The sequence below is a fragment of the Cherax quadricarinatus genome, chromosome 31 (genome assembly GCF_038502225.1).
Source record: "Cherax quadricarinatus isolate ZL_2023a chromosome 31, ASM3850222v1, whole genome shotgun sequence".
In the NCBI taxonomy this organism is placed as follows: Eukaryota; Metazoa; Arthropoda; class Malacostraca; order Decapoda; family Parastacidae; genus Cherax; species Cherax quadricarinatus.
In genome coordinates, this window is record NC_091322.1 from 15,458,808 (window position 1) to 15,483,875 (window position 25,068).

Here is a 25,068-nt window from a genome sequence, read left to right on the forward strand (position 1 = left end):
AACTTTCGTAAACAAGGAAGTAACATCAAAACTAACCATGTTAAAATCATTTAAGTCAGTCAAGGAGCTTAATTTATCAACTAAATCTAATTTGTTTTTAACATTAAAGTTAGAAATTTTGCCAACAATAGGGCTCAAAATGTCAACAAGCCATTTGGAAAATTTATACGAAACTGATCCTATGGAGCTAATAATTGGTCTGACTGGATTACCTGGTTTGTGTGTTTTTATTAGTCCATACATGTAAGGTAAAGATGGATTAGTGGAAGTAAATTGTTTGATTAATTCATCATTGCCTTTCAGTATAAGCTTTATTGTTTTTTGAAATTGCTGTTAACGGTTTCTAAGGGATTCTTTCTAAGTTTAGAATAGGTTTCAGAAAGATTCCCTTAGAAACCGTTAACAGCAATTTCAAAAAACAATAAAACTTATATTGTAAGGCAAAGACGAATTAATTAAAAAAATTACTTCCACTAATCCATCTTTACCCTACATGTATGAATTAATAAAAACACACAAACCAGGTAATCCAGTCAGACCAGTCAGACCAGTCAGGCCAGTCAGACCAGTCAGACCAGTCAGGCCAGTCAGACCAGTCAGGCCAGTCAGACCAGTCAGACCAGTCAGGCCAGTCAGACCAGATTCTGTTAATGATTCCAAATCATTTGTTTCGTGATTTCATTTATATATATTGATCGAGAAAAAACTTCTGGAGTATCATGGTTGAAATTTAGGGAATTTGAAATATTGAAAATGTTGGAACTGAGGTAACAAGAACGTAGATAACAGGGAGAAAGTTTGGCAGTGCCAGCTGACTGAGTGAGTGTGACAGTGCCATACTACTTTGAACGCACCGCTTCTCGTCCGATCAGCGAAGTTAAGCAACATTGGGTTTGGTTAGTACTTGGATGGGTGACAGCCTGGGGAACACCAAATGCTGTTCGCAGTAATCTTTCAAAGATTGTAATAAAGTTGGTAGAATTACCGACAATATGTAAAGTAAAAGGACACAAGTGCAACTAATGAGACATTTATTGTGGCAACGTTTCGCTCTCCAGGAGCTTTATCAAGCCATTACAGTAATGTAATGGCTTGATAAAGCTCCTGGAGAGCGAAACGTTGCCACAATAAATGTCACATTAGTTGCACTTGTGTCCTTTTACTTTACAACTTTCAAAGAACTCCAGTAGAAATAAGTCACTTTGTCTGATGTTTTGGGTGATCCCAGGATCTCTACACATGTGCTGCTGTGTATGGTAATTATGTAACTGTGTTTGTGTACACCTAAATAAACAATAAACTTATTAAGAACGGAGGTAGCAGAAAGGAGGTAGAGAGCGAGAGAGAGAGAGAGAGAGAGAGAGAGAGAGAGAGAGAGAGTCATCCTTATCACATTCGCGGGTAAGCGTTTGACCCGTAGGGGGTAATACAGTTCCTGGGTGAGGGATGAGTGCCAGGGTTGATCCGAGGAAAAGGAGCACACCTCCATTTTCTTGGATTAACAGTCTTTTAACATGTTGTAAATGTGTACATGTGAGCACATAGTTTGTTGTGCACCCAGGTGCACAGCTATGTGCACCTGGGTGCACATAGGAAATGTAAGACAAGGAAGGTTTATAGAGATTACAATGGCTCTTCGTCTTTTAATAATAATAATAATAATAATAATAATAATAATAATAATAATAATAATAATAATAATAATAATAATAATAATTTTAATAATAATAATAATAATAATAATAATAATAATAATAATAATATTATTATTATTATTATTATTATATCATTAATTATAATAATAATAATAATTAATAATAATGGAAATAATATTAATTATCCTAATTGCGTCTGTTTTTTATTATTATTATTACTTATACCAAGTTACACCTGCCTATTATTACCTTATTACACCAAGTTACATTATTATTATTACTTATTACCAATTACCTGCCTTATTATTATTATTGTTATAATACAACGCTAGGACATTAATAACATTTGGAAATAACTGATTCAACTTATCCTAACTTGCGTCTGTTTAAGTTATCCCCATGTTGCACCTGCCTAACTTATACCAAGTTACACCTGCCTAACTTATACCAAGTTACACCTGCCTAACTTATACCAAGTTACACCTGCCTAACTTATACCAAGTTGCACCTGCCTAACTTATACCAAGTTACACCTGCCTAACTTATACCAAGTTGCACCTGCCTAACTTATACCAAGTTACACCTGCCTAACTTACACCAAGTTACACCTACCTAACTTACACCAAGTTACACCTACCTAACTTATACCAAGTTGCACCTGCCTAACTTATACCAAGTTACACCTGCCTAACTTATACCAAGTTGCACCTGCCTAACTTATACCAAGTTACACCTGCCTAACTTATACCAAGTTACACCTACCTAACTTATACCAAGTTGCACCTGCCTAACTTATACCAAGTTACACCTGCCTAACTACCTAACTTACCAAGTTACACCTGCCTAACTTATACCAAGTTACACCTGCCTAACTTATACCAAGTTACACCTGCCTAACTTATACCAAGTTACACCTGCCTAACTTATACCAAGTTACACCTGCCTAACTTATACCAAGTTACACCTGCCTAACTTATACCAAGTTACACCTGTCTAACTTATACCAAGTTACACCTGCCTAACTTATACCAAGTTACACCTGCCTAACTTATACCAAGTTACACCTGCCTAACTTATACCAAGTTACACCTGCCTAACTTATACCAAGTTACACCTGTCTAACTTATACCACCTGTTACCACACCTGCCTAACTTATACCACCTGCCTAACTTATACACCTGCCTAACTTATACCAAGTTACACCTACCTAACTTATACCAAGTTGCACCTGCCTAACTTATACCAAGTTGCACCTGCCTAACTTATACCAAGTTACACCTACCTAACTTATACCAAGTTACACCTACCTAACTTATACCAAGTTGCACCTGCCTAACTTATACCAAGTTGCACCTGCCTAACTTATACCAAGTTGCACCTGCCTAACTTATACCAAGTTACACCTACCTAACTTACACCAAGTTACACCTACCTAACTTATACCAAGTTGCACCTGCCTAACTTATACCAAGTTACACTTATACCAAGTTACACCTGCCTAACTTATACCAAGTTACACCTACCTAACTTATACCAAGTTACACCTGCCTAACTTATACCAAGTTACACCTGCCTAACTTATACCAAGTTACACCTGCCTAACTTATACCAAGTTACACCTGCCTAACTTATACCAAGTTACACCTGCCTAACTTATACCAAGTTGCACCTGCCTTACTTATACCAAGTTGCACCTGCCTAACTTATACCAAGTTACACCTGCCTAACTTATACCAAGTTGCACCTGCCTAACTTATACCATGTTACACCTGCCTAAATCTCAAGAGTATATACCTTCAGCACCTGCTGCCCCACAGTGCAAATCTTAAACCTCAGTGAAAAATCGCTGCTAAAATTCTTGATCACGAACCTTCGCCGGATTTCCTAACTTATCTAGTTTTATCTTAAACATCCGGGTTTAGTTTTTTTGGTGCTTGTGTGTAGATGAGGCACAATCCTCGTTGTTTGTGTTTTTCCCGTGTTTTCTTTTTTGCGGTTCACACACACGTCTGTTTTGATGTTTTTTTTTATGCCGTTTATAAATTTTTCTCTGTTTACCGTTGTTTTGATCTGTTTATCCAAAAATTTTATCTTCCCCCCCTTTTTTTTTTTTTTAACTCCCCCACCCCCGTTGATTTGCTATTTTTTCCCATCCCTTTATCTCCCATGAAACTGATCTCGCCTTCCGTTGCCGTTGTTTCGTCTTCCGTTGCCGTTGTTTTGTCTCCCGTTGCCGTCAGCATTCACTCCCGCTTGTTTCCATTTAATATTACCGTCCCTTGTTCCCGTTGATCTTGAATCCTGTTCACGTTGTTGTGTTTGCCGTTCCCGTTGCCATCCAACATTAGAAGTCACCGTCAGCGTTAACGGTGCTGTTTTGGTCACAGTGACCTGCGTACGCCACCTTCACTGCTTCCTCCTCTGAAACAGTGAAATTCGGACTTTTGTGGTGAATTCCATTAAGAAAGAGGATTTAACTTTTGCAGTGAATTCGATAAAGAACAAAACTGATCTTTTAAGGTCGTTCAGAAGAAGAGAAAACGACCTTTATTGCTGACTCAAAGAAAAAAAGAAAAAAGAGCTTGCTTAGGTTTTTTTTGAGTTAATATCTCTGAAAACGAGTGAATTGTCATCTGGCACTGCCAGACTCACTCAGTCACCTGGCACTGCCACACTCAGTCACCTGGCACTGCCACACTCAGTCACCTGGTACTGCCACACTCACTCAGTCACCTGGCACTGCCAGACTCACTCAGTCACCTGGCACTGCCAGACTCAGTCACCTGGCACTGCCAGACTCAGTCACCTGGCACTGCCACACTCAGTCACCTGGCACTGCCAGACTCAGTCACCTGGCACTGCCAGACTCAGTCACCTGGCACTGCCAGACTCAGTCACCTGGCACTGCCAGACTCAGTCACCTGGCACTGCCAGACTCAGTCACCTGGCACTGCCAGACTCAGTCACCTGGCACTGCCAGACTCAGTCACCTGGCACTGCCAGACTCAGTCACCTGGCACTGCCACACTCAGTCACCTGGCACTGCCAGACTCAGTCACCTGGCACTGCCAGACTCACTCAGTCACCTGGCACTGCCAGACTCAGTCACCTGGCACTGCCAGACTCAGTCACCTGGCACTGCCAGACTCAGTCACCTGGCACTGCCAGACTCAGTCACCTGGCACTGCCAGACTCAGTCACCTGGCACTGCCAGACTCAGTCACCTGGCACTGCCAGACTCAGTCACCTGGCACTGCCACACTCAGTCACCTGGCACTGCCAGACTCAGTCACCTGGCACTGCCAGACTCACTCAGTCACCTGGCACTGCCAGACTCAGTCACCTGGCACTGCCAGACTCAGTCACCTGGCACTGCCAGACTCAGTCACCTGGCACTGCCAGACTCAGTCACCTGGCACTGCCAGACTCAGTCACCTGGCACTGCCAGACTCAGTCACCTGGCACTGCCAGACTCAGTCACCTGGCACTGCCAGACTCAGTCACCTGGCACTGCCAGACTCAGTCACCTGGCACTGCCAGACTCAGTCACCTGGCACTGCCACACTCAGTCACCTGGCACTGCCAGACTCAGTCACCTGGCACTGCCAGACTCAGTCACCTGGCACTGCCAGACTCAGTCACCTGGCACTGCCAGACTCACTCAGTCACCTGGCACTGCCAGACTCAGTCACCTGGCACTGCCAGACTCAGTCACCTGGCACTGCCAGACTCAGTCACCTGGCACTGCCAGACTCAGTCACCTGGCACTGCCAGACTCAGTCACCTGGCACTGCCAGACTCAGTCACCTGGCACTGCCAGACTCAGTCACCTGGCACTGCCAGACTCAGTCACCTGGCACTGCCAGACTCAGTCACCTGGCACTGCCACACTCAGTCACCTGGCACTGCCAGACTCAGTCACCTGGCACTGCCAGACTCACTCAGTCACCTGGCACTGCCAGACTCAGTCACCTGGCACTGCCAGACTCAGTCACCTGGCACTGCCAGACTCAGTCACCTGGCACTGCCAGACTCAGTCACCTGGCACTGCCAGACTCAGTCACCTGGCACTGCCAGACTCAGTCACCTGGCACTGCCACACTCAGTCACCTGGCACTGCCAGACTCAGTCACCTGGCACTGCCAGACTCACTCAGTCACCTGGCACTGCCAGACTCAGTCACCTGGCACTGCCAGACTCAGTCACCTGGCACTGCCACACTCAGTCACCTGGCACTGCCAGACTCACTCAGTCACCTGGCACTGCCAGACTCAGTCACCTGGCACTGCCAGACTCAGTCACCTGGCACTGCCACACTCAGTCACCTGGCACTGCCAGACTCAGTCACCTGGCACTGCCAGACTCACTCAGTCACCTGGCACTGCCAGACTCAGTCACCTGGCACTGCCAGACTCAGTCACCTGGCACTGCCAGACTCAGTCACCTGGCACTGCCAGACTCAGTCACCTGGCACTGCCAGACTCAGTCACCTGGCACTGCCAGACTCAGTCACCTGGCACTGCCACACTCAGTCACCTGGCACTGCCAGACTCAGTCACCTGGCACTGCCAGACTCACTCAGTCACCTGGCACTGCCAGACTCAGTCACCTGGCACTGCCAGACTCAGTCACCTGGCACTGCCACACTCAGTCACCTGGCACTGCCAGACTCACTCAGTCACCTGGCACTGCCAGACTCAGTCACCTGGCACTGCCAGACTCAGTCACCTGGTACTGCCATACTCAGTCACCTGGCACTGCCAGACTCAGTCACCTGGCACTGCCAGACTCACTCAGTCACCTGGCACTGCCAGACTCAGTCACCTGGCACTGCCAGACTCAGTCACCTGGCACTGCCACACTCAGTCACCTGGCACTGCCAGACTCACTCAGTCACCTGGCACTGCCAGACTCAGTCACCTGGCACTGCCAGACTCAGTCACCTGGCACTGCCACACTCAGTCACCTGGCACTGCCAGACTCACTCAGTCACCTGGCACTGCCACACTCAGTCACCTGGCACTGCCACACTCAGTCACCTGGCACTGCCAGACTCACTCAGTCACCTGGCACTGCCACACTCAGTCACCTGGCACTGCCAGACTCAGTCACCTGGCACTGCCAGACTCACTCAGTCACCTGGCACTGCCACACTCAGTCACCTGGCACTGCCACACTCAGTCACCTGGCACTGCCACACTCAGTCACCTGGCACTGCCAGACTCACTCAGTCACCTGGCACTGCCACACTCAGTCACCTGGCACTGCCACACTCAGTCACCTGGTACTGCCACACTCACTCACCTAGCACTGCCAGATTCACCCAGTCACCTGGCACTGCCAGACTCACTCAGTCACCTGGCACTGCCACACTCACTCACCTAGCACTGCCACACTCAGTCACCTGGTACTGCCACACTCTCTCAGTCGCCTGGCACTGCCACACTCACTCAGTCACCTGGCACTGCCGCACTCACTCATTCACCTGGCACTGCCACACTCACTCACTCACCTGGAACTGCCACACTCACCTGGCACTGCCATACTCACACACCTGGCACTGTCACACTCACCTGGCACTGCAGCACTCGCCTGGCACTTCAACACTCACCTGGCACTGCCACACTCACCTGAAGCTGTCACACTCACCTGGCACTGCCACTACACTCACATGGCATTGTAACACGTCACCCGTCACTGCCACACTTTCCTGACACTGCCACACTCACCTGGCACTCCCCTTCTAATATCGTCCTCATAGGCACAGTGGAGTGCCGAGTCGTTGACATAGTCACAACCATCAGTGCCACACACTGGCTGGAAGGTGCGAGTCACGGGGCATCCATCCACGTTCCTGAACTTCCCCTTGGGGATGCCAGGGTCACTCCGACACTCTGACCTTACGTACTCTGTAGGGTACAGGGTATTAACTGAGAGTATTACATCAGGGTAATGCCTAAGGGCACTGCCACAGGGTATTAATTCTGGACACTAGCACAGGATATTAAATCTGGGCACTGCCACAGGGTAATAAATCTGGGCACTACAACAAGGTATTATATCTGTGCACTCCCACAGGGTATTAAATCTGGGCACTAGTACAAGGTATTAAATCTGGGCACTACAACAAGGTATTATATCCGGGCACTACCACAGGGTATTAACTGATGCCAGGGTCGCTCCGACACTCTGACCTTACGTACTCTGTAGGGTACAGGGTATTAACTGAGGGTATTACATCAGGGTAATGCCTAAGGGCACTGCCACATGGTATTAATTCTGGACACTAGTACAGGATATTAAATCTGGGCACTATCACAACGTATTGAATCTGAACACCACCACAGGAGTAATAAATCTGGGCACTACCACAAGATATTAAATCCGAGCACTATACCACAGGGTATTAAATCTGGGCAGAGGGTATCCATCATCTCGTAGCACCTAATTAAAATATCAGGTCAGGGTATTAAAATATTGTATTAGTTCAGGGTATTAGGTCATAGTATTAGCCTAGAGTATTACTTCAAGGTATTAGTTCGGATATTAGTATGAGTATTAGCTCAGGGTATTAGTTTAAGTTATTGGTTCAGGGCATTAGTTAAGGGTATTAGTCCAAAGTATTGGTTCAATATATTAGTTCGGGATATCGATTCAGAGTGTTAGTTCAAAGTATTAGTTGAGAGTATCAGTTCAGATAATAATAATAAAAAATAATAATAATAATAATAATAATAATAATAATAATAATAATAATAATAATAATAATAATAATATAATATAATAATAATAATAATAATAATAATAATAATAATAATAATAATAATAATAATAATAATAATAATAAAAAGGCCTGAGCTTGCTACCATCTGCAGCTCATAAGGCTGCCATCCCCACGAGCCCCTTTGAGGCGGGGTAGATGGCAGACCAGAGGCCTAGCTTCTCCCTACGAGCCCCGTGAGGGCGGGGAATGTGGCTAGGCCTGGGGACAGTTGGTCCCAAAGATGAGGGGGTACTTGTACCTCCTCCCATGGGAGAGTTAAGTATCGAGACACTCCCCAGATAGGGAGCCAAGGCCGGGTCACCACTACTTGGAAAAGACCCGGACCGGGAGAATACCGGCGAATAAAAAAAAAAAAAAAAAAAAAAAAAAAAAAAAAATAAAATTTCCCCCCCAAAAAAAAAAAAAAAAAAAAAAAAAAAAAAAAAAATAATAATAATAATAATAATAATAATAATAATAATGCATTACTCACGCAGTAACAAGCCAACAGGTACGTACCAATTAGCAACAGTAGCAGCAACAGTAACAGCACAGTCACTACTGTAACGACCCTCATCGTAGCCTGCAAATAAACAACATAGAGAAGCAAGTGCGTCATATTCTACACGATCTAAGTCAGGGACGAATTTAACCGTGAATTAGCGATGAGTTAAAGAATAACACAGATGTGTTGCACATGGGTATCTTTATTGTCTGCCAAGATCTTTACTGCTGGTGATAAAGATAATGGGGATAGAAATACGGCAATAAAGATTCTGGCAAAGGAGATACCAGCAATAGTTGCCAGTAATAAAGGTAATAACAACAAAGTTAAGACACATGTGCAACATCTGGATATCTTTATTGTAGACGTTTCGCCATCCAGTGGCTTTATCAATACAAATTCTTGGACATAATTATAAGACAGTAGAACTTTTGTATATAGTTCTACTGTCTTATAATTATGTCCTGGAATTTGTATTGATAAAGCCACTGGAGGGCGAAACGTCTACAATAAAGATACCCAGATGTTGCACATGTGTCTTAACTTTCATCTTGTCGGTATTGTATACCCTTCTTGCACAACAAGGCTCTCAACAATAAAGACACCCGCAATAAAGATACAAATGATAAAGATAGAGCAACAAAGATATCAAGAATAAAGGTACCAGCATTAAAGATAACAATAAATAAAACTACTAACAACATAGATACCAGCATGGTAGGTAAGACACATAGGCAACAATTAGACAACTTTATTCCGAAACGTTTCGCCTACACAGTAGACTTCTTCAGTCGAGTACAGAAAGTAGGCAGGAACAGTAGCGATGTGAAGACGATGTAATCAGTCCATCACCCTTGAAGTCGTAGATTTGAGGTTGTCAGTCCCTCAGCCTGGAGAAGAGTTCTGTTTCATAGTCTGAAATAGACTGAAGACACAAGCTACAGTGTTTAGACTTACATACTACCACCCTGCACCTCTCCTTCCGGTAGTATATAAGTCTCCACACTGTCGCTTGTGTCTTCAGATTGTTTCAGACTATGGAATAGAACTCTTCTCCAGGCTGAGGGACTGACAACCTCAGATCTACGACTTTAAGGGTGATGGACTGATTACATCGTCTTCACATCGCTACTGCTCCTGCCTACTTTCTGTACTCGACTGAAGAAGTCTACTGTGTAGGCGAAACATTTCGGAATAAAGTTGCCTAACTGTTGCCCATGTGTCTTACCTACCAACCTGTCGGTATTGTATACCATTTTGATATTCACAAAGATACCAGCAATAAAGATACCGGTCATGAAGATACCAATAATAAAGACACCAGCAAATTTTTTAGTTGGGTTAGGGTGTTAGTTGGTTTGGGTTTGAGAAGGGCTTGCCTAGTATGGGCCAGCAGGCCTGCTGCAGTGCTACTCCCCTCTCATGTTCTTATGCTAATATTGACGCTAACTTAGGTTAGGTTAGGGTAAGTTACGTTACTGTGTTTTAACCTGAGATAACGACACTAACTAGATTGCATAAACTGGAGGATCATTGTTGCACGGAAAGTTGTGTGAAGGTAAGTGTAGTAGTACTCACCTAGTTGTGGTTGCAGGGGTCAAGTCACAGCTCCTGGCCCCGCCTCTTCACTGGTCGCTACTAGGTAGTGTTAGGCTGTCAAGTTTCTCTGGTCCTGGAGGTTTACGTTTTATAATTATAAAAATAGTCATGGGTAAGGATTGTAAAATCGTTTTATTTTTGGTTAGGTTATGCTAAGAAGATTAGAGAAGGTTGCTAGAGTATATTAGTGACTGTAGAGTGAATTTTATGTGAGAATTTGGGTTTTTTATAAGAAGGGTAAGTAAGTTTATTCAGGTATACACAAATACAGTTACATAGATTATCATACATAGCAGCATATGTGTTGTGGAAAATACTGTATATTCTCCAAAAATTCAGTATATTTTGTATGTAAATTAGTGTAATATATTGTAGGTAATAAAAATTAATTTGTAAATAAATAAAGAACCATCGATGGGTGAGCATCGCTGGGGTTGAGACGCCATTGTTTTGAATGTGGTACAGGCACGTTAGTGAAATGTGCATAAATTTTCGTCGCTCTAGCGGTTATATTGGGCTTAAAACCTCTCAAATAAGAGCCGAAATTGTTGGATTTGCAGTCCTGCATAACGTGAGCATTAAGCAGATGGACAGGACAGCTTTGGAACCCCAGCTAAGTCATGTCTATTTATTGTCGAAATTCTGGTCAGTATTTTCTTCATAATTTTAGGCAGGAGGGTTTGTATGACACACCGTAATCTCCAGACTAATTGGTGAGTCTTATTATTATAAATTTTCCATCAATGTATATGTATTCGCATTTTAAATTTAATATACAGTCCACATATTTATATTAATGTTTTTACCAGAATTCCTGGTGATGTATATTGCATTTGAAATTAATATAGGTCCAGAGTGACGTGTGGAGAGATAGATTATCGTAGGTATCGAAGGAGTAAGTAAGTAAGTAAGTTTATTCAGGTATACACAAATACAGTTACATAGAATTATCATACATAGCAGCAAATGTGTAGAGAACCTAGGATAACCCAAAAATGTCAGGACATTTTTTGCGACCTTTGTGTCCTAAAATTCCTACTTATCTCTGTAACCTTGATAAAGAATAATTATCTTTGTTACCATGTATCTTATGAGTTACATCCAGGTAAATTTAATTTTCCACATGTGTAAAGTACGTAGGATAACCCAAAAAAGTCAGAGTGACTTATTTCCATTATGTAAGTTTTGTCACGGGAAAAGTAACATTAGCATTATTTGCTGATTTTTGACAGTGGTGGTTGGTTTGATAGAATAATCATATAATAGTAGCGTTCTCTGATGTTTATAGTACGGTTTTCAAAACAAATTTAGATTGTTTTAAAGTAGGGTTTGGGGAATATTTAGCGATTTTTATATCAATATCGCTTGAGAGGCCAGAACATACAGGAGGAAATCGAAAAAGCTTGAATCCATGCTTGAGGCTCACTGACGTGCCCGGGCTGGGAAAGAAACATGGCTTGTATATATATATGTATGTATATATACATATATGTATATATATATATATATATATATATATACATATATGTATATGTATATATATATGTATATATATATATATATATATATGTATATGTATATATATATGTATGTATACATATATGTATATGTATATATATACATACATGCATATACTGTATATATATAATATATGTAAATATATATTTATTATTTATTATTTATTATTTATTATTTATATATATATATATATGAGAGAGCCACAAAATTTGATTAACACAAGCCTATCCGATGTTATCCTGACGCCAAATGACTTCGAACAGGCGATAAATGACATGCCCATGCACTCTGCCCCAGGGCCAGACTCATGGAACTCTGTGTTCATCAAGAACTGCAAGAAGCCCCTATCACGAGCCTTTTCCATCCTATGGAGAGGGAGCATGGACACGGGGGTCGTCCCACAGTTACTAAAAACAACAGACATAGCCCCACTCCACAAAGGGGGCAGTAAAGCAACAGCAAAGAACTACAGACCAATAGCACTAACATCCCATATCATAAAAATCTTTGAAAGGGTCCTAAGAAGCAAGATCACCACCCATCTAGAAACCCATCAGTTACACAACCCAGGGCAACATGGGTTTAGAACAGGTCGCTCCTGTCTGTCTCAACTACTGGATCACTACGACAAGGTCCTAAATGCACTAGAAGACAAAAAGAATGCAGATGTAATATATACAGACTTTGCAAAAGCCTTCGACAAGTGTGACCATGGCGTAATAGCGCACAAAATGCGCGCTAAAGGAATAACAGGAAAAGTTGGTCGATGGATCTATAATTTCCTCACTAACAGAACACAGAGAGTAGTCGTCAACAGAGTAAAGTCCGAGGCAGCTACGGTGAAAAGCTCTGTTCCACAAGGCACAGTACTAGCTCCCATCTTGTTCCTCATCCTCATATCCGACATAGACAAGGATGTCAGCCACAGCACCGTGTCTTCCTTTGCAGATGACACCCGAATCTGCATGACAGTGTCTTCCATTGCAGACACTGCAAGGCTCCAGGCGGACATCAACCAAATCTTTCAGTGGGCTGCAGAAAACAATATGAAGTTCAACGATGAGAAATTTCAATTACTCAGATATGGTAAACATGAGGAAATTAAATCTTCATCAGAGTACAAAACAAATTCTGGCCACAAAATAGAGCGAAACACCAACGTCAAAGACCTGGGAGTGATTATGTCGGAGGATCTCACCTTCAAGGACCATAACATTGTATCAATCGCATCTGCTAGAAAAATGACAGGATGGATAATGAGAACCTTCAAAACTAGGGAGGCCAAGCCCATGATGACACTCTTCAGGTCACTTGTTCTATCTAGGCTGGAATATTGCTGCACTCTAACAGCACCTTTCAAGGCAGGTGAAATTGCCGACCTAGAAAATGTACAGAGAACTTTCACGGCGCGCATAACGGAGATAAAACACCTCAATTACTGGGAGCGCTTGAGGTTTCTAAACCTGTATTCCCTGGAACGCAGGAGGGAGAGATACATGATTATATACACCTGGAAAATCCTAGAGGGACTAGTACCGAACTTGCACACGAAAATCACTCACTACGAAAGCAAAAGACTTGGCAGACGATGCACCATCCCCCCAATGAAAAGCAGGGGTGTCACTAGCACGTTAAGAGACCATACAATAAGTGTCAGGGGACCGAGACTGTTCAACTGCCTCCCAGCACACATAAGGGGGATTACCAACAGACCCCTGGCAGTCTTCAAGCTGGCACTGGACAAGCACCTAAAGGCAGTTCCTGATCAGCCGGGCTGTGGCTCGTACGTTGGTTTGCGTGCAGCCAGCAGCAACAGCCTGGTTGATCAGGCGCTGATCCACCAGGAGGCCTGGTCACAGACCGGGCCGCGGGGGCGTTGACCCCCGAAACTCTCTCCAGGTAAACTCCAGGTAAACACCGGCCGATTCCCACCAAGGCAGGGTGGCCCGAAAAAGAAAAACTTTCACCATCATTCACTCCATCACTGTCTTGCCAGAAGGTTGCTTTACACTACAGTTTTTAAACTGCAACATTAACACCCCTCCTTCGGACTTGAGTCCAGGACTCAAGTACGGCCTGCCGGTTTCCCTGAATCCCTTCATAAATGTTACTTTGCTCACACTCCAACAGCACGTCAAGTATTAAAAACCATTTGTCTCCATTCACTCCTATCAAACACGCTCACGCATGCCTGCTGGAAGTCCAAGCCCCTCGCACACAAAACCTCCTTTACCCCCTCCCTCCAACCCTTCCTAGGCCGACCCCTACCCCGCCTTCCTTCCACTACAGACTGATACACTCTTGAAGTCATTCTGTTTCGCTCCATTCTCTCTACATGTCCGAACCACCTCAACAACCCTTCCTCAGCCCTCTGGACAACAGTTTTGGTAATCCCGCACCTCCTCCTAACTTCCAAACTACGAATTCTCTGCATTATATTCACACCACACATTGCCCTCAGACATGACATCTCCACTGCCTCCAGCCTTCTCCTCGCTGCAACATTCATCACCCACGCTTCACACCCATATAAGAGCGTTGGTAAAACTATACTCTCATACATTCCCCTCTTTGCCTCCAAGGACAAAGTTCTTTGTCTCCACAGACTCCTAAGTGCACCACTCACTCTTTTTCCCTCATCAATTCTATGATTCACCTCATCTTTCATAGACCCATCCGCTGACACGTCCACTCCCAAATATCTGAATACGTTCACCTCCTCCATACTCTCTCCCTCCAATCTGATATTCAATCTTTCATCACCTAATCTTTTTGTTATCCTCATAACCTTACTCTTTCCTGTATTCACCTTTAATTTTCTTCTTTTGCACACCCTACCAAATTCATCCACCAATCTCTGCAACTTCTCTTCAGAATCTCCCAAGAGCACAGTGTCATCAGCAAAGAGCAGCTGTGACAACTCCCACTTTGTGTGTGATTCTTTACCTTTTAACTCCACGCCTCTTGCCAAGACCCTCGCATTTACTTCTCTTACAACCCCATCTATAAATATATTAAACAACCACGGTGACATCACACATCCTTGTCTAAGGCCTACTTTTACTGGGAAAAAATTTCCCTCTTTCCTACATACTCTAACTTGAGCCTCACTATCCTCGTAAAAACTCTTCACTGCTTTCAGTAACCTACCTCCTACACCATACACTTGCAACATCTGCCACATTGCCCCCCTATCCACCCTGTCATACGCCTTTTCCAAATCCATAAATGCCACAAAGACCTCTTTAGCCTTATCTAAATACTGTTCACTTATATGTTTCACTGTAAACACCTGGTCCACACACCCCCTACCTTTCCTAAAGCCTCCTTGTTCATCTGCTATCCTATTCTCCGTCTTACTCTTAATTCTTTCAATTATAACTCTACCATACACTTTACCAGGTACACTCAACAGACTTATCCCCCTATAATTTTTGCACTCTCTTTTATCCCCTTTGCCTTTATACATATATATATATATATATATACATATATACATATATATATATATGTATATATATATATATATATATATATATATATATATATATATATATTATCTTTGGTAGCAGAGTAGGAGATGCACAAATTAACATTAAGATCGACAACACTCTAATTACCAGACATAATGAGGGCAAATTCCTAGGCCTATACCTTGACAACAACCTGAATTTCAACACCCATATCCAAGACATAACCAAAAAAGTATCCAAAACGGTTGGGATCGTCTCCAAGATACGATACTACGTGCCGCAAAATGCCCTTCTCACACTATACCACTCACTTATTTATCCATACCTCACCTATGCTATTTGTGCTTGGGGATCAACTGCAGCAACACACCTAAAGCCAATAATAACCCAACAAAAAGCTGCAGTAAGAATAATCACTAAATCCCATCCCTGGCAACACACCCCCCCACTCTTCATAGATCTAAACTTACTCCCTGTTCAGTACATCCACACTTACTACTGTGCAATCTACATCTACAGGACCTTAAACTCCAATATCAACCTTGACCTAAAACGCTTTCTTGATAGTTGTGACAGAACCCACAGGCATAACACCAGACACAAACATCTCTACGACATTCCCCGTGTCCGACTAAACCTTTACAAAAATTCAATGTATGTCAAAGGCCCTAAAATCTGGTACACCCTACCTGAGAACTCTAGAACTGCAGACACATTCATCACCTTCAAAACTACCATTAGAAAACATCTTATCTCCCTGATACACCCCGTCAACTAACTACACGAATACCACCTGGTGGTTCACACTTACACTCACTCACCCATTTGACCATAAACAGAAATATTAATCTCAATCTTAAAATAATGAATCCTATGATACTCCAATACTGAAACTATGTACTGTGCCAAAACAAAAGCATTCACATTGCTAAACTCACAAACTAGTATTTAGTCACTTAGCCATAATACCAACTTACCTCATAATTTGTAATATTTTAAAATAAAGAATTAAACCAAGTCTGCCCGAAATGCCTAGCCATGCTAAGTGTTCTAGTGGTACACTCTGTAATCATTATTTAACTACATGTAAACCACACAATAACCAAATTCTGTAAATTCAACATTGTAATCCTTATAGAGAATAAACTTTGAATTTGAATTTGAATTTGAATTTGAATTTGAATTTGAATTTGTGAACCAGGATGTCCAGTCTATGTGGCATTTGTGTGTCCGAGTGGACTAGAGCGCTGCCTGAGAATCTTGACGTTCTCAATAGTAATTTCGAATCCTACCGACTGCGATCTTTCTTTGTATATATCCGCTTGTTTCTGCGTGGTGCATTGATATATATATATATATATATATATATATATATATATATATATATATAAAATACATAGTTATTTTATTTATTGTTAGGGAGAAATAACTCACGCATATACCCAGGTATTTTCCAGTATATGCCTAAAATGATATGGATACTAGGGGCTCCCTAATTACATCGACATTCCTACTTCGAGTATCATATGTGACGTGAAAATTTATTTAAATTTAATTACTGTAATGCAATTTCAAACATACAATAGTTTACGATTTATGTTCCATTTTCTTTTTCACATTTTCGAAATAAAAGAAAAAGTTGGGGTATTATGGTAAACTAAGTTAAAATTTATTTAAGGCGGAGGATGAGGAAAAGATGATTTTATCTTGATTTTTAACCTGGAGGGTTAGCTACCCAGGATAACCCAATAAAGTCTGCGTCATCTGAGAATTTCTCTCACTTCCGTTGGAGTCCTTTAATCTTGTCCCTCAGGATACAACCCATAACAGTTGACTAACAACAAGGTACCTACTTACTACTAGGTGAACAGGGGCAGCAGGTGTAAGGAAATAGTATCCCGAATGTTTCCACCCGTGTCGGAGATCAAAGTACGGATACTCAGTATGAGAACTGAGTGTGCTATCAACCGAGCTACAGGATGATGACGACTAGGAGAATGAGGATAGGAATGATGATTGAACATTAAAATGGTATAAAATACCGACAGGTTGTTAGGTAAGACACATATGCAACAGTTAGGTATCTTTATTATGAAACGTTTCGCCTACACAGTAGGCTTCTTCAGTCGAGTACAGAAAAGTTTATAGAAGCAGAAGATACTTGAAGACGATGTAATCAGTCCATCACCCTTAAAGTTTTGAGGTGGTCAGACCTGCAATCAACTTCGACAACTTCCACTAGTGAGAGCGGCTGGATTTGAGAGGGACCTGACCTCTCAACATCTGAGTTCTTACCTCTTCTAGTGACCTACGTCTCACCTCTTGGCAATATATAAGGCTCCATCCTGTCACTTCATCTCCATATTGTTTCATACTATGGAACAATGCTCTTCTCCAGACTGAGGGACTGACCACCTCAAAACTTTAAGGGTGATGGACTGATTACATCGTCTTCAAGTATCTTCTGCTTCTATAAACTTTTCTGTACTCGACTGAAGAAGCCTACTGTGTAGGCGAAACGTTTCATAATAAAGATACCTAACTGTTGCATATGTGTCTTACCTAACAACAGGAATGATGATGATGAGGAGGATTAGTAATCCAGGCTAACCCAAAAAGGTATCTCATCATTTGTCAGATAATAATATTTCGTTCGGATTTTTAACCCCGGAGGGTTAGCCACCCAGGATAACCCAAGAAAGTCAGTGTGTCATCGAGGACTGTCTAACTTATTTCCATTGTGGTCCTCAATCTTGTCCCCCAGGATGCTACCCACTCCAGTCGACTAAAACCCAGGTACCTATTTGCTGCTAGGTGAATAGGATAACAGGTGTAAGGAAAAGCGTCGAAATGTTTCCACCCGTCGGGAATCGAACCCGGGCCCTCCGTGTGTGAAGCGAGAGTTTAAGCCACCAGGCCATTTTTTATTCACTCCCGCAAGAGCTGTGAATCGACCCCTGCAACTACAGTTAGGTAAGTACTCATGTACCTACTGACTGCTAGATGGACAAGGGTAAGGTTAGGAAACATGTCCATACTACTGAGCAACCCCTCCTCACCACCTCAGCAACCCTTCCTCACCACCTCAGTAACCCCTCCTCAACACCTCAGCAACCCCTCTTCACCATCTCAGCAACCCCTCCTCACCACCTCAGTAGCCCCTCCTCACTACCTCAGCAACCCCTCCACACCACCTCAGCAACCCCTCCTCACCACCTCAGTAGCCCCTCCTCACCACCTCAGCAACCCCTCCACACCACCTCAGCAACCCCTCCTCACCACCTCAGCAACCCCTCCTCACCACCTCAGTAGCCCCTCCTCACCACCTCAGCAACCCTTCCTCACCACCTCAGTAACCCCTCCTCACCACCTCAGTTACCCCCTCCTCACCACCTCAGCAACCCTTACTCACCACTTCAGTAACCCCTTCTCACCACCTCAGCAATTCCTCCTCACCACCTCAGCAACCCCTCCTCAACATCTCAGCAACCCTTCCTCACCACCTCAGTAACCCCTCCTCACCACCTCAGTAACCCCCTCCTCACCACCTCAGCAACCCCTACTCACCACCTCAGCATCCCCTCCTCACCACCTCAGCAACCCCTCCTCACCCCCTCAGCAACCCCTCCTCACCCCCTCAGCAACCCTTCCTCACCACCTCAGTAATTCCTCCTCACCACCTCGGCAACTTCTCACCACCTCAGCAACCCCTCCTCAACCCCTCAGCAACCCCTCCTCACCACCTCAGCAACCCCTCATCACTCCTCAGCAACCCCTCCTCACCACCTCAGCAATTCCTACTCACCAACTCAGCAACTTCTCACCACCTCAGCAACCCCTCCTAACCACTTCAGCAATTTCTCCTCACCAACTCAGTAACCCCTCCTCACCACCTCAGCAACCCCTCCTCACTCCTCAGCATCCCCTCCTCACCACCTCAGCAATTCCTGCTCACCACCTCAGCAACTTCTCACCACCTCAGTCTTCTGTATAATTTAGTAACCCATCATCTTCTGCTCTCCAGGCACCACATTCTCTGCATAATATTCACGCCACACAATGCCCTCAAACGCATTTCCACTGACTTGAGCCTCCTCCTAGCAATGACATTTAAAACCCATGTTTCACACCCATATAACAATGTTGGTATTACTATAATAAAGGTACATTTTCCTGTTTTCCGTCTTAGAAAATTTTCTGCCTCTGCAGTTATCTCAGTGCCCCACCCTACTTTTTTCCTCTCGTCGATTTTGTTTCACCTTGTCTTTGACAGACCAGTCCTTCGACAAATCCACTCCCATATACCTAAACATATTTAATTACTCACTCTCTTTAGTATGATATCCAGGTCTTTCATTGCTTAGATTTTTCTTTTTTTGGATGCTCACTTTTTTCTTTCCTATGTTTACTTTTAATTTCCCCCTTTTACATAGTCCCCCACGATAAAGTTGATATGTTAGCCAAGAAGAGTACCCAGAAGGAGAATGTAGAATATAACTTTGATATAACTGTGTCTAGCATAAGGAATAATATTAGGAGAGAAGTAAATAATGAAAATGATTGTTATAGGAATGCAGTTAGAAGCCTGAGTAGATCTATAACCCACTATGATAACATGAACGTAGATAAGTATGTTCATGGAGCAACTTGCAATGTGAACAGACTGACTGATGTTGTAGTGGCCAGGCTTAGGCTTGGTTACAAGTACTTCTGGCAGTTTGGGAGACACACAGATGATGATCAAACTAAATGTAAATTATGTGATCAGGCATATGGTCACTGTCTTGAACACTATGTGCTTAATTGTCCACTTATTGAGGAATACAGAGACAGACAGTATAATAACCTATGTGACATGTCAAGATATCTTATTAACGAAATTAAGATACCAGATATACTAAGCAAATTTCCTAAATTTGCTTGTAACAGATAAGTGAACTGTAGATATGTAGATATAAATCCGTATGTATTCCTGTTAACTCTTTGGGGCCTAGTTCCTAGGCCTTTTGTGTATCCATATGCTCTTGCGCTACCGTCCACAGGATGGATATGGGGTGCACAGTAAACTAGCCACTTCGGTGGTAAAATCTAATCCATATTCCTCCACTAGCCTTTGCAACTTCTCTTCAAAGTTTCACATAGGAACCGCTGCGTCATTGACAACACGTAAGTGCGACCACATACATAAGTGCATCATATTCGTTATTTTTTTAACCCGTCACTTCTCCCCTACACCCCAGCGTTCACTTCTTTTACATCCCCACCTATATATATATATTAAATGTGGCGACAGTTCCCTGTCTAAAACTTGCTTTTACTGGAAAATAATCTCTCTCTCTCTCTCTCGGTGGTCTGGTGGCTAAAGCTCCCGCTTCACACACGGAGGGCCCGGGTTCGATTCCCGGCGGGTGGAAATTCCGACACGTTTCCTTACACCTATTGTCCTGTTCACCTAGCAGCAAATAGGTACCTGGGTGTTAGTCGACTGGTGTGGGTCGCATCCTGGGGGACAAGATTAAGGACCCCAATGGAAATAAGTTAGACAGTCCTCGATGACGCACTGACTTTCTTGGGTTATCCTGGGTGGCTAACCCTCCGGGGTTAAAAATCCGAACGAAATCTTATCTTATCTCTCACACACACATACACACACATACCCAAATTTGAGCTTTACTATCCTTATAAGAACTCTTCACAGTTTTCAGTAGTCTACTATCTTTTTCATATATTTGCAATATCTCCTATATTGTTCCCATATCCATTTTATCATATGCATTTTTTTTCAAAAAAAAAAAATCCTTACTTATTGAAAATAAGCATATAAGTAGATACTTATATGCTTCGACGTAAACACTTGGTCCACAAATCCCTTACCCTTTCTGAATTTTTGTTCATCTGCAGTCCTGCTCTCTCTTACCCTTATTTTTTTCTATAACAAATATATAATACATTATATCTATATACACAACAGGCTTATTCCCTTATAATTGTTACACTTTTATTTATTAAAGGAGTTAACAAAGGAGCTGTGCACTCTAAATTCTTTGGTTACTTTCTAGTCCTGAGGCAAATATGGAAGCAATAGACGACAAAGTCTAAGGGTTTCGGACAGTGCATTGCTATGGGTACCGAAAGAAGGAAGTGAAGCCCTGTTAAGGTCAATGGTGATATTCGAAAAGTCACTAAACACTAAGCTACTGGACGGGTGGAAAAGAGTACATGAGTATGCAGCACCTCGTCCACCACCAGGACTGCGGCAGTACGAGGTAGCCTAAATGCTAATGTTTATATGAGTCAGCTCATCTAAATGCAGTACACACACTGCATACACCTTTGCCATGTATGCACACACAAACACGCACACAGACACACACACAGACACACACACAGACACAGGGCCCAGGGCCCAGGAGCCAGGAGCTGAGTCTCGACCCCTGCAACCACAATTAGGTGAGTACAGACACACAGACACAGACACACACACACACACACACACAGTAGTCAAGCCGTGGAATAGCCTAGAAAGTGAAGTAGTGGAGGCGGGAACCATACATAGTTTTAAGGCGAGGTATGATAAAGCTCATGGAGCAGGGAGAGAGAGGACCAAGTAGCAATCAGTGAAGAGGCGGGGCCAGGAGCTATGACTCGACCCCTGCAACCACAAATAGGTGAGTACAAATAGGTGAGTACACACACTGCAAGAAGGCCTTCGACACAGTTCCTCACAAGCGATCAGTGCAGAAGCTAGAGGATCAGGAATGTATAACAGGAAGGGCACTGCAATGGATCAGAGAATACCCGACAGGGAGGCAACAACGAGTCATGGTACGTGATGAGGTATCACAGTGGGCACCTTTGACGAGCGGGGTCCCACAGGGGTCGGTCCTAGGGCCAGTGCTATTTTTGGTATATGTGAATGAAATGATGGAAGGGATAGACTCAGAAGTGTCCCTGTTCGCAGATGATGTAAAGTTAATGAGGAGAATTAAATCAGATGAGGATCAGGTAGGACTTCAAAGAAACCTGAACAGGCTGGACACCTGATCCAGCAACTGGCTTCTCGAATTTAACCCCGCCAAATGCAAAGTCATGAAGATCAGGGAAGGGTAAAGAAGACCGCAGGCAGAGTATAGGTTAGGTGGCCAAAAACTGCAAACCTCACTCAAGGAGAAAGATCGTGGGGTGAGTATAATACCGAACACGTCTCCTGAAGCACACATCAACCAGATAACTGCTGCAGCATATGGGCGAATGGCAAACCTGAGAGTAGCGTTCCCGTACCTTAGTAAGGAATCGTTCAAGACACTGTACACCGTGTACGTTAGGCCCATACTGGAGTATGCACCACCAGTTTGGAACCCACACCTGGTCAAGCACGTCAAGGAATTAGAGAAAGTGCAAAGGTTTGCGACAAAGTTAGTTCCAGAGCTAAGGGGAATGTCCTATGAACAAAGATTAAGGGAAATCGGCCTGACGACACTGGAGGACAGGAGGGTTAGATGAGACATGATAACGACATACACAATACTGCGTGGAATAGACAAGGTGGACAGAGACAGGATGTTCCAGAGAGGGGACATAGAAACAAGGGGTCACTCTTGGAAGTTCAAGACTCAGATGAGTCAAAAGGATGTTAGGAAGCATTTCTTCAGTCATAGAATAGTCAGGAAGTGGAATACTCTAGCAAGTGATGTAGTGGAGGCAGGACCCATACAAAGCTTTAAGACGAAGTATGATAACGCTCATGGAGCAGGGAGAGAGAGGACCTATTAGCGTTCAGTGAAGAGGCGAGGCCAGGAGCTGAGTCTCGACCCCTGCAACCACAATTAGGTGAGTACAATTAGGTGGGTATACACACACACACACAAACACACACACACACACACACACACACACACAGGAGCTGTGACTCGACCCTTGCAACCACAACTAGGTGAGTACACACGCACGTATGCACATACAAAATATAACCTGACAGAGAAAAGCCGCAAATGTAAACAAAGGCAAAAGATTCGGGGGTAAGCATAACACCAAGCACATCACCAGAGTTACTGTAAAAGAATATATTTGTCCTCGGTAACATGTGGAAAACTAGCAAACCTTGAGGAAGCATTCAGGAACCTTACCCACAACACCATCAGAACCTGGACCCGGTGCCTCTCTTGGACAAGCATCGGCAGAAGTTCGAAGTCACTCATAGTTAAACGTTTCCTTGATAATATCTTGAAAAAAAATAATATGCTGGGAGACATGATTTATGAGAAGAGATTAAAACACCTAAATCTGACGACCTTAGAGGAGAGTAGTACTTAATTTTGAGAGAAATTGATGGGGTAGATAAGGATAGAGTGATTGAGTTAGGAGAGCCACGGACAAGGACATTGATGGAAGATAAAGATCGACTTACAAATATAGACGTCTCGGTTCGTTCTGCACCATTACCAAACCACTTTGTATGGTTTTACCTGGAGTTTACCTGGAGAGGGTTTCGGGGGTCAACGCCCCCGCTGCCCGGTCTGAGGCCAGGTTTGATAATGGTTTGAAATGTCGTTTTAAATTTCCCTTCTCATGTAAATAGTTCAGTGCCACTGTAACTTGTTCAGCTCTCAAAACTTTGTGGTCCAGTCCCTGGACCCATTATGTATCTCTGTAATCTTTTGACTACCACCCACGGGATGGGTGTGAGGTGCATAATAGTCGATCGAAAGGTTTTAGTTGCTAAATGAAGAGTCGCAGTCACTACCTTAACTTCGAATTATGAACAGATTTACTAAAGATTTCACGAGGGAAGTTAGGAACAGTGCCAGTAGATGGTACTACTGGTGCACACACGTAATTATTCCGTATTAAGGAAGGAACAATACCTTACACCTTTCGCATACTTACAGCACCGTGGCTCACCTGCAACACCTTAGATCACCTGAAGCACCTTTGATCACCTGAAGCACCTTTGTTCGGTAGTAACAACACATACACTGAATGTGATAATCCCAACTGTGCTGTGAGCTCAGGACACTTGTGTTTCAGTGTAACAGAAAATTTGGTTGGCAGGAGGCAAACTGAACTATTCCAAAAATGTTTTATGCTCGTTATAAAAAGAATGTCACTTGAACTAGGTCAGTGCCTGATTGTCTTAGTCTTGCCTCCCGTCGCAGTAACATAATATATTTGGTTTAAATTTTTTTACATAAGGTTTTACAAGGTTAGGTTAAAGGTTCTTAACTTAATTTACAATCTCTCTCTCTCTCTCTCTCTCTCTCTCTCTCTCTCTCTCTCTCTCTCTCTCTCTCTCTCTCTCTCTCTCTCTCTCTCTCCACATTCTACATGTCTCCATCTTCCGTGTAAAATTCGGCCGTATATCTAATTTCCTATTTCATTCGGTTGTAGATCGTCAGTTATGAAGATAATTTTGTTACAATTAAATCTAGCACAGAGTCTTCACCTCCAAGTCATCCTCCTCCTCACGTGTAGCTTCCGCTCCTTCCGTCCTTCTCGTACTTCTTCTGCGTGTGCAAGTGTTCCTGTATGTGGATAATATGCCTAAAACATATGTA

At 43.3% G+C, this 25,068-nt stretch overlaps 1 protein-coding gene and 1 pseudogene across 3 annotated transcripts; one reads left to right on the plus strand and one right to left on the minus strand.

Moving 5' to 3' along the window:
• The first annotated feature begins 826 nt into the window (after positions 1-826).
• LOC128699636 (5S ribosomal RNA) lies at positions 827-944 on the plus strand (annotated as a pseudogene).
• A 2,216-nt stretch (positions 945-3,160) lies between these two features.
• LOC128697679 (uncharacterized) lies at positions 3,161-24,533 on the minus strand. Of its 3 annotated transcripts, none has more exons than XM_070090412.1 (5): positions 24,416-24,533; positions 10,503-10,596; positions 8,939-9,002; positions 7,386-7,565; positions 3,163-4,077 (listed from the first exon to the last, which is right to left on the minus strand). In XM_070090412.1, the coding sequence occupies exons 3-5, from the start codon at positions 8,994-8,996 to the stop codon at positions 4,001-4,003; spliced, it is 315 nt and encodes a 104-aa protein (XP_069946513.1). In that variant the 5' UTR covers positions 8,997-9,002; positions 10,503-10,596; positions 24,416-24,533; the 3' UTR covers positions 3,163-4,000. The 3 variants fall into 3 exon arrangements, with proteins under 3 accessions (XP_053645483.2, XP_069946513.1, XP_053645491.1); XM_053789516.2 differs by having other exon boundaries at positions 24,401-24,532; XM_053789508.2 differs by lacking the exon at positions 10,503-10,596 and having other exon boundaries at positions 3,161-4,077; positions 24,401-24,516.
• Between the last annotated feature and the right edge of the window lie 535 nt (positions 24,534-25,068).